This window comes from Lytechinus variegatus, chromosome 4 (genome assembly GCF_018143015.1).
Source record: "Lytechinus variegatus isolate NC3 chromosome 4, Lvar_3.0, whole genome shotgun sequence".
NCBI classification, from domain to species: Eukaryota; Metazoa; Echinodermata; class Echinoidea; order Temnopleuroida; family Toxopneustidae; genus Lytechinus; species Lytechinus variegatus.
This window is the reverse complement of record NC_054743.1, coordinates 8,750,211-8,763,469: the sequence shown is the minus strand read 5'-3', so window position 1 is coordinate 8,763,469 and position 13,259 is coordinate 8,750,211. Positions and strand designations below refer to the sequence as shown.

The following is a 13,259-nucleotide window of genomic DNA, read 5'->3' as shown; positions in this document are numbered from 1 at the left end:
CAATACTGCATCACAATAGGTTATGGGCTGGGATGTCAACGATTTAAAGGTATTCCTAATATTCCAGACAGATCATGTGATCGTATATGCAGCTTCACATATGATATTGGTTAACAATTTACAGTATATACTTCGAATCTTATGAACAATATATATACTGCATGAAAGGTAGATATATGCTGTTAACAATGTAAAAAGGAATTCTAACTAGATCTTGCGAGCAGTGAATACTATTTCACCATAAGGTCCAGAATGTGAAATCTACGATTATATCAAGTATATTTCAATAAAATCTTGTGGATGATATGTTCTGCATCACAATAAGGCCTTGGTAATTGCTAAATATATCAGGAAGATCTTGGATGTTATCAATCCGCAGTATACTACGAGGGGATTGTTAACAAACTAAAGCATAACTGTACAAGATGGAGAAGTTAAATTGCCTCATGGTTGTCATGGTTGTGGTTAATAGACTGCATCCATTCGCAACAGGCTCATCTTTGCGAACAATATCCAGTATATATATTAGAATATCGATTTGATAAGTCTATACTGCATCACAGCAAGATATATTATCCAGATGAGGAAACGGTTGCTACATATCAGGTGAGTTCAAGTGATTAACATATTGTGCGAAGTTGAGATTAATGATGGTAAACTACATGACTTGGTCATGTAAGTGAATGAATCATGAAATGGGTTTATGTATCAAATCTGACAAAAATATTTACCTATTCGACCCAGGATGTCCAGGCGTCCTCTCTGTTTCGTTTAACTTGAAGACTCATTCACCTCACCCCCTTTCAAATAAAAAGAATGCTTTGGAGGAGATCAGTGGGTGGATAATGTTGTAATGATATAATATCACGTCAAAGAAAATTCAGGTTATTCTTTATCATATCCAATTTCTTTTTTCTTCTACAATGGAAGAAGCGTGCTATAACCTGAAATTCAAATTATTGATTTTTAGAAATAAAATCTTATGCAACAGGTCAAAGGTAAAGTAAACTTTAATTACATTTCGATATAGAGTTCGTAAAGACTTGATAACTTATACATGTACATGTACATTCACGCTCTAAATAGCCTATAATAACAAGAAGAAAATATCAACAACAAAAGTCAACAATAATTCAACAAACATTCTCAAAGCAAAATACTGTGACTTATGCGAGGCTAGCTCTTCATCATGTTGAAATGAATACCCAAGTGTACATATTATCTGATCATCTTTTGTGCCTCATGTGTTGCATACATATTAAATGTTTTATTGTTCGATTTCTCTTCTCATTTATCCGTCTAAAATCTACAGGTACAAGAGTGTCTCAAAATGCCAAATCTAAGATATAAACATATTATGTGCAACTAGCTTTCGAAAACGCCGAACTCACTCTTTTGAGATCAACGAGTTCATCTAAAAGAAGCATTATATACTACAGTACTAGGAGAATATGGCTGTCAATACTACCGTCCCACATGCCAGCGTACGCGGCAAATTCAAGGCAAGATATGACCTGCAGAAAATGAGGTTTGAAGTGGAAAGGATAAAAACATTTAAAACATGGAGCAAATCATGTCCGATTCGACCTGCACCTCTTGCGAAAGCTGGCTTTTTCTACCTTGGGATATTTGACTTCGTGGAATGCTTCTCCTGCAGAGTCCGACTTGATAAGTGGGAAAAGGGACAAACCGCTAAGGGTCGACATGAAGAGAAGAATTCACTATGTAAGATGGTGAAAAATGAGGAGAAGTTTAATATTACGATTGAAATGTGGAATGAAATGAAGAAGTCCCTTCAGTCAAAGAGTGAAACTGATGGAGAAGTGGTAGTGGATCCATCCGATACCAGTAACTTGATCACTCCAGATGATTATGTAGACGCTTTCTGTGGAACATCTTTCTCTGGAAGGCTGACATTAGCCATGTTAGCTAAATACCCTGAACATTCGGGGGAACTCGATAGACTCGACACCTTCCGTGATAAGTGGTCAGACGAATTCAAACTGCCTTCCTCATCCCTAAGGTGGCTGGCCAACGCTGGATTTTTCAAAAATGGTATGACGATAAAGTAATAGAGCATTAAAACAAGGTGTTTTATTAATACACGCTATATGATTATCAATTATTTACAATTAATTATCTCCTTTTAATGAATAATGGGCGTCACAGATGATTTAAAGTTTTTGTTGTGTGTGTGTGTGTGTTTTTTAGTTTGGGGTGCCTATACCCTATCACCTCTCCAGCTACATTAAACACGTTATACCTTGTTATATTGCTATTACCCCTTCCCCACTCAGGGACTACTACTTCTACTTTCCGCAAGCATGTATTACAATTATTTTAACTGTTCAACTTTGCAGGTCCTGATGACAGGACTAGATGTTTCTATTGCGGTGGTGGTATTGAATGCTGGGAGGAAGATGATGAACCTTGGTGCGAGCATGCAAGAAACTTTCCTACATGCAAGTGGCTTCTTGACGTGAAGGGCGAGGACTTCGTCAATGACGTACAGGTCAGTTCGGGATCTAAGTCTCTGTTGATATTTTGTATTCTCAATTTTGATCGATACCATTGGTTCATTTGAACTTTCATTTAATATATTGTTCGCAGCACAATGGCTGAATTTGTTAGGCTCTTAATGAAGACATTCATTATCATTCCCAACTTAAAATGCGTTAAATTAAGTATATCCCGAATGGTGAATTTTATGTTGCTTTGATTACATGCTGTTTTATTGATTTAACACCCTCATCTCCGTTATTGTTTTTTGATTTATTTTTCTTTCCTTTTTGTTTGCCTTGCGTTGTGGAGTCTACAGTGATCGGTATCTTGACAACGGACGATTTTCTTAACTATTGTGGGCAATCTCTCCACAATGTTTGTCCATGCGTTTATCTTACGTGGTCTTCATTTATTTAATGCTTTAAAAATTACAAATATATAAATTATCCGTCCATGATGCATCAAATGTAAAAATAATCTATGACATGTTTCACAGGATTACTTTAAGAACAATAAAACACGCGAGGAAGAGGAAATGAATTCGAGAGACACTTCAACTGCTTCTGCGCTGAATCCCCAGAACACTCCCGCGTCAGCCCCAAACAAAACAGGTAATGATGCTCATGGTAGGAATGTATGGTGTTTAAATGTGTTGCTCCAAGTGAATATGCACCCTATACATAGTGCTGAATAAATAAATCCAGAAACAATAATTTGAAAATTCCATCTAACAGACTCAAATACAGATATACTTTTAAATTAAGTAACAGAAAAAGGCTTGGTTTATGTATTAAAGGGACATAATCTGAAGGTTGATTTCAATCAAGATTGTTCAAGATTGATTTTATATACATCGGAAAGTACTTTAAGGTGTTTAGATGCTAAGACGCCATTGTAATGTTAATTGTATGTTCAAGGTAATCGGATTTAAAAGGAAACAAACTTCTACAGAGTAAAGTTTAATATACCCTTCATTTCAGAACAAGTGTCTGGGTACGACTTAGTAATGATGATGGGCAGTCCAACAATGAGAATCATTCTCAAGACTGGATTCGACGCAGCCCTTGTATGCCGCGTCCTCGAGGAGCAACTACGTCAAACAGGCATCGACTTCTCATCTTCAGACAACTTCATCAAGGCTTTGGAGGCAGCAGAGAAGACCAACCCGAAATCTCCAGTGCCAAATATTGAGATGCAGGTGAACAACAGCAAAATGTGTACTATTGGTTAAACTGTATAACTGTTGGTTAAAAAAGTACAAGTTAATACATTATGAAAATAGTACAGCTTTGAAAATGGAAATGAATGAAAGTAATGTTTACATCATAACTCAGTAATATGGCGGACATTTAGATTGATCCGTAGAATTTTCTTTGAATTCTGATACTCGAATATTCCAATATTGAATATACATTGTTTTTGTGGTACAGTTATATTGAAAATATGATAACAAATATATTGAAAATAAGATGAAAAGCAAAAATAACCAAATTAAAAAAAACTTATATTGAATAATTTACGTCACTCATAATCCTAGTAACAAGCTTGCAAATGATAAAATGTCTCATTAAAATCAAGAAATGGAAGGAAGACAATGTCAAGATTTAGTTTTTTTTTCATTTAATTACACAGACGCAAAGGCTTGCTGCCTTTGAGCTAGACGGTGGTCACAGACAGGATCAGTCACATAACACTCGGTCAGATCAAAACGGCTTCGGTACTTCAAGATCTTCAGTTGTTAATCGTGAGTAAAACTTTTTAGAATGGGATGGAGATGGAACGCCTACATTCTCAGCTTCTGAATATGGCGTTTTATCCATTGCATATTACTATGCCTACGCACACTGACTTGAGATAACAAAAGTCGTATATAGACCTCAAAATGTTTCCTCTTTTCAAATCATCGCACGGTTTTGACAATCCGGAAACAAATCTATTTCCAACTTAAGGAATAGTTCTATAGATAGTTTGAACTTCTTTTATTCATTGAAAGCAGGTGCACACTAAGGGAAAAGGGTTCAATTTTGCACCCCTAGACTGATACAATAACAGCACCCCTTAGGGTGCAAGTTTTCACCCTCTACACCCGTTGGGGTGCAAACTTGCACCCTAAAGTGTGCTGATATTGTATCAGTCGGGTGCACCCCTAATGGTGCAAAAATTTAACCCCTTTTCAAAGTGTGTTGTGATTGATCAATTAGGCATGTAAGACAGCTAAACATATTTTGCATTATTCAAAATATTATTGAGAGGTCATCTGCTCAAACGTCTTATAACAAAACCCATCTCCTCGACATTGCAGAACCCTTGCCAACATCACCACGGACTGGCTATCCACAGACTACTCGGAGTGCATCCTGCTTGATCTGTAGGACGCAAGATGTTGCTACCAAATTGCTTCCATGTAACCATGAAGTGGCATGTCTTCAATGTACCCGCGTTGCTGTCAAATGCCCATCGTGTGGCGTACACATTACCAGCTATCGGCGAATTGCATTTGACGTTTAGCCTGATACGATAGAAAGTTGAAATATATTTCAACACGGTAAGGTTTTTGACAGCCGAGTTGAACTTAAAATGAAATATTAATACATGAACATATAAATAGAGTCTTATTGCATGAAATTTCACAGAACGCTGAAAATCGAAAGCTATTTGTTACTTCGAGTCATAGACTAATTGAACTGACTTTTGCTGGCCAAGTTAGCAATCAATTTCCATTTCATGATTATAATTCAACTTCATAGACCTACATCAGCGAAGTTTGATAAAATTATCGAATATGGATACTACTGCCCTTCGTATAAAAAACCTACTGCAGTGTAAGTAAAGTAGAGTGGTTAGATTTGTACATGATCTTTTCTCATCAATGTCTCGGCCTGCAATCAAGCAAAAATCAAATCCTTAATTAAATCGGAAAATAACAGAACTACAAATTAAAAAGATTTGATCGAGACAAGCGTATTAAAAATAAATCAATAATGATAATGCGAAATAGTTAAGAAACTGATGAATTATTCGGGTTATTTGAATTTTGCTTCTCCCCATCCATCCATTGGACGTCATGTCACTATACTTTGGATTTTATCATGTACATACATTTACCTTGTATTGTTTTTAACATTGTGATATGGACAATAAATACCAATACCAAGGCACAACAAACTGGTGTCTTTATCATCATGATCATGGCGGCTCAGATACAACCGATATAGTATAATACACAGTACGTTTGCTTTTATTAAAGAATATCACCAGGTAAACAGGTTGCAAAACGTGGCATGAATCTTGTTTATGAGTAAAGTAGTAATCCATCCATTAATATATTGTTTGTGTGTTTATCAGATTGTTTGAAATATTTAAAGAGTAATTCATATGAGGCCAAAGTCTTGTTATTATCGATTTAAGATCGAATCATGGGTGGGTGTCATGTTTGTCTTCGCATAGATCATCACGCACCTCTGTATCCAGTATATTTGCTGTAAAATCATGACACCAATCATTAACTTAACAAGCTGCAAATAACAACATGAATCTCACGAATGAGTAAACCCATGACTTCGTTGGTTCATATATTCTCTTGAATTAAGAATATAAATGGAACCAAGATTTATAGTGAAAAAAAAAATGAAAAGGGGTCATGTTTTACCACAGTGTTTGCCAAGTTTACCACGCATCCTGTACCACGGTTTACACGCAACACTTTGTCTGTCTTTTGAATAAAAGGCTAACTCACTAATAAACCTGTTCCCTTAATTACTCTCACATGTTTTTATCCACCTTTAAATACTCGATTGTTGACAGTGATAATTATAGGAAAATATGGAATGAAAATTGTCAATTTTCTCTATGTTTTTATACGGCTCCTACTTTTATTTCGTTTAAAACTTTCATTATGTTTTCATTGCACTATACAAAGAACACTTTGAAGTTGTGGATGCAATAAAATAATTCGAACTAAGATTTTAGGTATCATGCGAAAAAGTCCTTGTACATGCAAGTCCTTCTTCTTTTGTATTTCATGATCATGAATTACGGTGCGTTTTATAAGTTTTTGAGGAGAATATAGATATTTGGATATATTTTTGAAACATGAATTATTCATTTCAATTTATGAGTTCCATCAGATGTTCCAACTGATTTTAATTAAATGAAATACATATCTTCTCGTAAATCAAATTTGAAATTTTATACTTTCTACCGGCATTTATTACGAATCGTCTTAGATTGTTATGTTATTCCATTTAATATCGATTGATTCGTTATCTATTTAATATTGAAAAAAGAGTTAATGAGAAGAATATATTTTCTTGAGTAACATAATCAACCCAATAATTATGTTTTAGAAATGACTCACATGCAATCTGAATTTTTTTATCGCTCTGGTTTTGTGAATAAATAAAATTATATGTACACAAATTTTGATTTCTCCATCATTTTATTTCAACAGGAATTTTATGATTTCTAAGGGATCTAATGAAGTCCCAGCTTAGGTTCATGAACGGGTTGCGAGAATGGAAGAATATGACCGCAACCAATAAGCGGCGTGCAGCCATACTTCAATGAGCAAAAATGACATTAGACTAAGGTTTTATTCAAAAAAGGAGTTAAATCCAAGAAAATTAAAATGATAAAAAACATATCAAAAATTGAAATTCAATTAAAAAAAACGAAATATTAAAATTTCAAGTTATACACATAACAAATTGAACATTACTTCTCTAATTCCATTTTTCCCCTCAAATATAAACAATATCGTATCCGCATACATTCGTAATTCCGAAGCTTCGTAATCCCGAAGGTTCGGTTATTCCGAAGGTTCGTATTTTCGAAGGTTCATAATTCCGAAGGTTCGTAATTTCGAAGGTTCGCCAATCCGAAAACGAAATAAGGTTCGTAATTCCGAAGGTTCGTCAATCCGAGAACGAAATAAGGTTCGTCAATCCGAAAACGAAATAAGGTTCGTTAATCCGAAAACGAAATAAGGTTCGTAATTCCGAAGGTTCGTCAATCCGAAAACGAAATAAGGTTCGTAATTCCGAAGGTTCGTTAATCCGAAAACGAAATAAGGTTCGTAATTCCGAAGGTTCGTCAATCCGAAAACGAAATAAGGTTCGTTAATCCGAAAACGAAATAAGGTTCGTAATTCCGAAGGTTCGTTAATCCGAAAACGAAATAAGGTTCGCTAATCCGAAAATTAAATAAGGTTCGTATTTCCGAAAATGAAAATTATTCATTTTGGTAACAAAACGGTGTTGTCATTACAAGATTACACGATATTATGCAATGATAGTAATAACGATCGATGATACATGCGTGTGTTGTGGCCAAAAGCATGTATTTCATTAAAAATAGGCGCCCTGATCAAGCATATATAGGCTAATTTCGATTTTATCTGAGCAATTGCTGCCTAAGCAAATGGTTTAAAGATGCAGGGGATCAAGTGTGTTGGTCGCGTGCGAGTAACCTCTAGATAATAGGATTTGTATTGGATGGGATGTCATTTTTAATAACAGCTTCTGCTGGTAATAAAAATAAAATTAATACTAATAATGATCCTTGTGAGATGTTGAAAGCGCGAATCGCAAGCTCAAACTAGTAGACATTTCATGTAACAAGACGTGAACTTAAACATTTTGAGCATTTTTTGTAATCGTGAGAAAGATGTGTATCTTTCTAAAGAATTAACTCGAGGGCGAGCTGTAATTTGTTTATATACTAACCTGGGGCCCGTTGCATAAAACTTTTTACCTGAGAAAACTCAGGTTGTTTTTACCGGAGTTTTTGGCCTGTGCTAAAGTCAATGGCGGAAATCAGACTAACCTTAGTTTTCAGTTTTTACCAGAGTTTTCTCAGGTAAAAAGTTATATTCAACAGGCTTCTAAGTAATCTTGACTCATGAATAGAATATATATCTCACGAACTAAATAATGAGAGCGCGAACCGCAAGCTTAAAATTTGTGATATTCCACCTGAAAACTGGACATTTTATACTTTTTTGTAACCAGGAATAGAATGAGTTCCTCAATAAACAATACTTGATGCGAGCGAGAAACGTGAGCCAAAATTTTCCGATTTTCCAACCTGAAAACTGGACATTCTAAGCATTCTTGTAAAAAAATATTAATAGCTGGGAGAACAGTTTTCAGAACTGAAGTGGCTTCCCTGGGTAAATAATATATCATTATTATTATTCTAGGCCTACATAACATTTCCAAAAGTTTGAGCACGTGATTCGCTCGCAACATCTCACAAGGATGCCCTTTTAACAGTAATTGACCAAAAAGGCGAATTTTACATCTTCAGATTTGATTTTTCCCCCAAACCGCTTGCTCGCTACGCTCGCAGAAATGAAACGTAAATATATAATTTATCAATCAGTGATCACTTAAATTTTTTTTGCTCAATTCAATTACTACAAAACACACAACCTCTTTACACAGATGAAAATCTCATGGTGAAAATATACGTTTGCACCAAATTGCCCCTATTGGCCCCTTTTTTTGCTTTGCCCCCACAAGGAAAATACGTTCCGCCGCCACTGGTTCAAACGTCGCATCGTCTTCATGGCTAACTGCAAAAAAGTTATTAAAATGTCCCTTTAGATCAGGTCAGAGCTTATACAGTGCGTATCAAAAAAAAGTTTACACTTAGAAAAAGTTCTGTAAAATTATAAATTTGTAATATCCTGAAGATTTTTCCACATTTTAATATTGGTACAGATCCATTTAAGCAAATGACGATATAACTGTCGAAAAATATTTCCGCTTGAGTGAGCCCCACTTACTTTTGGAAAGTTGGTGAAAATGATTTGCGCAGAACTCTGAAATAGTTATGCAAATAAAGGTAGACCTTAATATGAAGAACACATGAAATTTAGCTGGTAAAATTGATTTGAAGATATCTTTTACCCTTTTTTCAGTTGTTTCCTTGCCCAAAACACATCGAAGAGTGTATTGCGCCCCACCCCACTCCCCCACTCACCAAGGCCATTGTGACGATATTTGCTTTACACTGAGCTGTGATTTACACGAAATGACTTAGGCTTGATTTCCATTTTGTTAATCATTGTGAAGCTTGGGAAAAGTGTGGAGAAACAAGTATTGAATGAAAAATGAAATGTAAACCCACTTTAAATGATAAAACCTTAGTGAAAAATGCTGGAGATGTCTGATATAAACTTTCGTTCAGATTCAGTTATGTCCTCAGATCCAGCTGGCACAAAAATGGTAAAGGTTGTGCTTACTACCTGTTAAAATTTCAATTTGGGTGGCAAAACTGTTACAAAATGTTTGAATGTATCCGTTTCATTCAACTGACTAAAAGTGCAAGGGAAATGTATGAGAAATGTTTCGCAGGGTAGGTTTGATTTCGCCCTTTCCCCTTGACACAGCGTGAAAACGAGCATTTCTGCGCAAACAGATTTCTGCGAGCTTTACAAAAATGGACAGTGCTCACTCAAGTGCAACATTCTGTCAAAACTTTTACTTTCATTGAATAGATGAGACCCAAACCAAAGATTATATGTGAAAAAATTACCCACACGTTGTATATTTTTTAATTCCCATGGCTTTTTCAAAGTGTAAACTTTTTTTTGATACGCACTGTATATTTAAAATTTCTGTTTGCGCTCCTTGCTCGCAGTTATCTAAATTTAGTTACATAGGCATCTCGTTTTGAAGATCACAAACATATTGCCCATCATATAAAAAAAATATAGCTCGCGCTCGCATTATTTAAAAAGGGTTTATCATGTTATTACATATTTACTTTATTTCATAAGTATAAAGCTAATTATTGACTGTTAGGACTACCCTTTCAAAGAAACAAACAAAAATCAACTTTAAGCTGCCGATCGAGGAAAATAAAGCTGAAAAATGCCCCCCCCCCTCTTTGACGAAAGTTGGATCCGCCGGGAGGGAGGCAAGGGCACCAAAAATGAAATAAAAAAACAGGGAAATGAATATTTTCCAAAATGGGAAAGTTCCTTTTTCAAAAATAAATATGCCGTTTTTCGTGTTTTTTCGAAATAAAATACTTTTTTTAAAGTATACAAGTTAAGTTAAGTTTTCAGGCTGGAATATTGCAAATTTTCAGCTTACGCTTCGCACTCTCATTCGATTGGTGAAATATGCATCCTAAAGAGGTCACTAAATGCTTTCTTTATCAGGTTCCTTTTCTGGTCAGTATGTTTAAGCTCGCGTTTTGCGCTCGTGTTAATTCTTTAGTTAGATGCACATCTTTTTAATGACAGCAGAAATTTTGTTCGGATTTTTTATTGAAATACCCTAAAGTTTTAGCTTGTGATTCACGCTCGCAACACCTCGCAATAATGCCATTTTAAGAATAATTGACCCCAAAAAACGTTTTACAACTTCACCTTTGAATTTGTTTTACCAAGCCGCTCGCTCATTATACTCTCCCGAAAAATAAAGCCTAAATATACGTTTTGCCATAATAAGAAATCACTTCAAAGAAGGTTTTTCTCTACTTAATCACTATCAAACACACAATGACTTCAAGCAGATGATAATCTTAAGGCGAAAATATCACCAAAGTGTCCATTTTGACGTATGAGTTTCATTTTTTGGCTTTACCCCCCCCCCCAAACGAAAATTCGTTCGGCCGCCCTTGCCTTCCCATCCTCATAACAATTGAACGGCAGCATTGTCCCCGCCCCCCCCCCCCTGCCTCTGCCTCTGCTTTCCCGGTTTTCATTTTTCGGATTAACGAACCTTATTTTTTTTTCGGATTAACGAACCTTATTTCGTTTTCGGATTAACGAACCTTCGGAAAAACGAACCTTATTTCGTTTTCGGATTAACGAACCTTATTTCGTTTTCGGATTAACGAACCTTCGGAACAACGAACCTTATTTCGTTTTCGGATTATCGAACCTTCGGAACAACGAACCTTATTTCGTTTTCGGATTATCGAACCTTCGGAATAACGAACCGTCGGAATAACGCCACAAATGTTCGGATTAACGAACCCTTTTTCGTTTTCGGATTAACGAACATCGAGGTATAGGGAATTTACGTGTTTCGGAATTACGAACCTTCGGAATAAAGAACCTTCGGAATTACGAAGTGTAACCATCGTATCACTTCATATAATATCAGTACCATGTTCAATTCTCTGTATTAAATGCCCACAATAAGAAAGGCAGCAACCATACAATCCTTTGTTCCAACCTATTTGAGACCCGCAGAATTTAGCCCATAAGAGACAACTCGATAAACTTTATTTTGTTTGTATCTTTGTATATAGTTCTTGTGTTCCTTTGATGTTTGTAACTGTGTGTATTACATGTAACAGGGCCCTCTGGGAGAACAGTGTGAGTCACTGATGAGGCTACCCTGGATAAAAACAAGACTTGATGATGACGATGATGATAGTAGTAATACTACTAATACTACTACTACTACTACTACTAATAATAATAATAACGTGAATTATAATGAGAATAATAATGAGAATAAAAATTATAATGATAATAATTAAGCTGGATGAAAAAAATAATTTCCTCTGTAATTGCAGGTTCATAAACAAAATGTATAGAGGTATTACTTTACAATTAAATATATCCCCTAGCGGAAAATATAAATCCAGCGGTCCAAATAATTTCATATTACAAACCCCAATATTCAATATCTGTTTATTATACTGCTGCCGTATAATACCTAACAAAACATAAAAAGAAAACTATAGTATCCCAACCACACCGTAAAATGTAGGCAGGTATTTAAAAAAAAAATTGGAAGCAAATACTATGCATGCACTCTTAAAATGTTGGGCAACATACTGTCCACACAACAGTTAGTTTTAAAATTATCCAGCAGTTTTCAATTAATATTGTGTAGTCTTCACCCAAAGCTAGTGTTTTAACCAATTGTTGAGTGGACAGTATGTTGCCAAAATTTTTAAGAGTGTGGTGATATAGTTGATTCTCCCAATATTTTGTTTATTGCAGGGGCGGATCCAGCTTTCGCCAATAGGGGGGCCGAAAAATATTTTCATCAACATTTTTTCCCGATTGGCCGCTATAAATTTGTTTTTTGGGTTTTTTTTTTAGGGGGTAGTCCTAATTCAAGACTGAAGATATAGTTTTTATTGTTGGTCTTCATATATAATGCGAGCGCGAAGCGCAAGCTCAAATTCTTGTCCCTAGACCGGAAATTCTGAGCAGTTTTTATATCATGAACAAAGATGAGTATCCAACTAATCAATGCGAGCGCGAAGCGCGAGCCGAAATTTTAATATAGTAACGTACGTAAAAAGGGACTTAATTATAGGATCGACTGTTTTTAGTGATTAATGAAGAGTTTACAAGTATCATCAATTAAATAATGAGAGTGGGGAGCACGAGCTCAAAATTTTTGATATTCCAACCTGAAAACTGGACAGTCTAAGCATGTTTTTATTTAAATAAAGAACAAGCTGTGTGTCTCAAACAATTAAATGCGAGCACGAAGAACGAGCATAAAATTTTCATATACTCACATGATAAAGGGACATTTTGAGAAATTTTGGTAAGAATTTCCAAAGAGGATAGGTATCTCACAAATAAAACAATGCAAGCGCGCAGCGCGAGCTGAAAATTTTGATATATATTAACAATTTTTCTAAATCAAACAAAATAATGAACGCTTAATATGCGAGCTAAAATATTGTATGCAAATTGATTTCAGAATTGGATATATTAAGTGCCATTTTATCCTCTTGAATGACATTCATTACACAGGCAATTAATGCGA

The 13,259-nt window shown here is 35.3% G+C and overlaps 1 protein-coding gene across 1 annotated transcript; it reads left to right on the top strand.

Moving 5' to 3' along the window:
• Positions 1-1,351: 1,351 nt before the first annotated feature.
• On the top strand, positions 1,352-3,733 carry LOC121412466 (baculoviral IAP repeat-containing protein 7-B-like). The gene is made up of 4 exons (XM_041605279.1): positions 1,352-2,055; positions 2,361-2,512; positions 2,999-3,113; positions 3,483-3,733. Exons 1-4 carry the CDS (start codon positions 1,452-1,454, stop codon positions 3,731-3,733), a joined length of 1,122 nt encoding a protein of 373 aa, XP_041461213.1. The 5' UTR covers positions 1,352-1,451.
• The last annotated feature ends 9,526 nt before the right edge of the window (positions 3,734-13,259 follow it).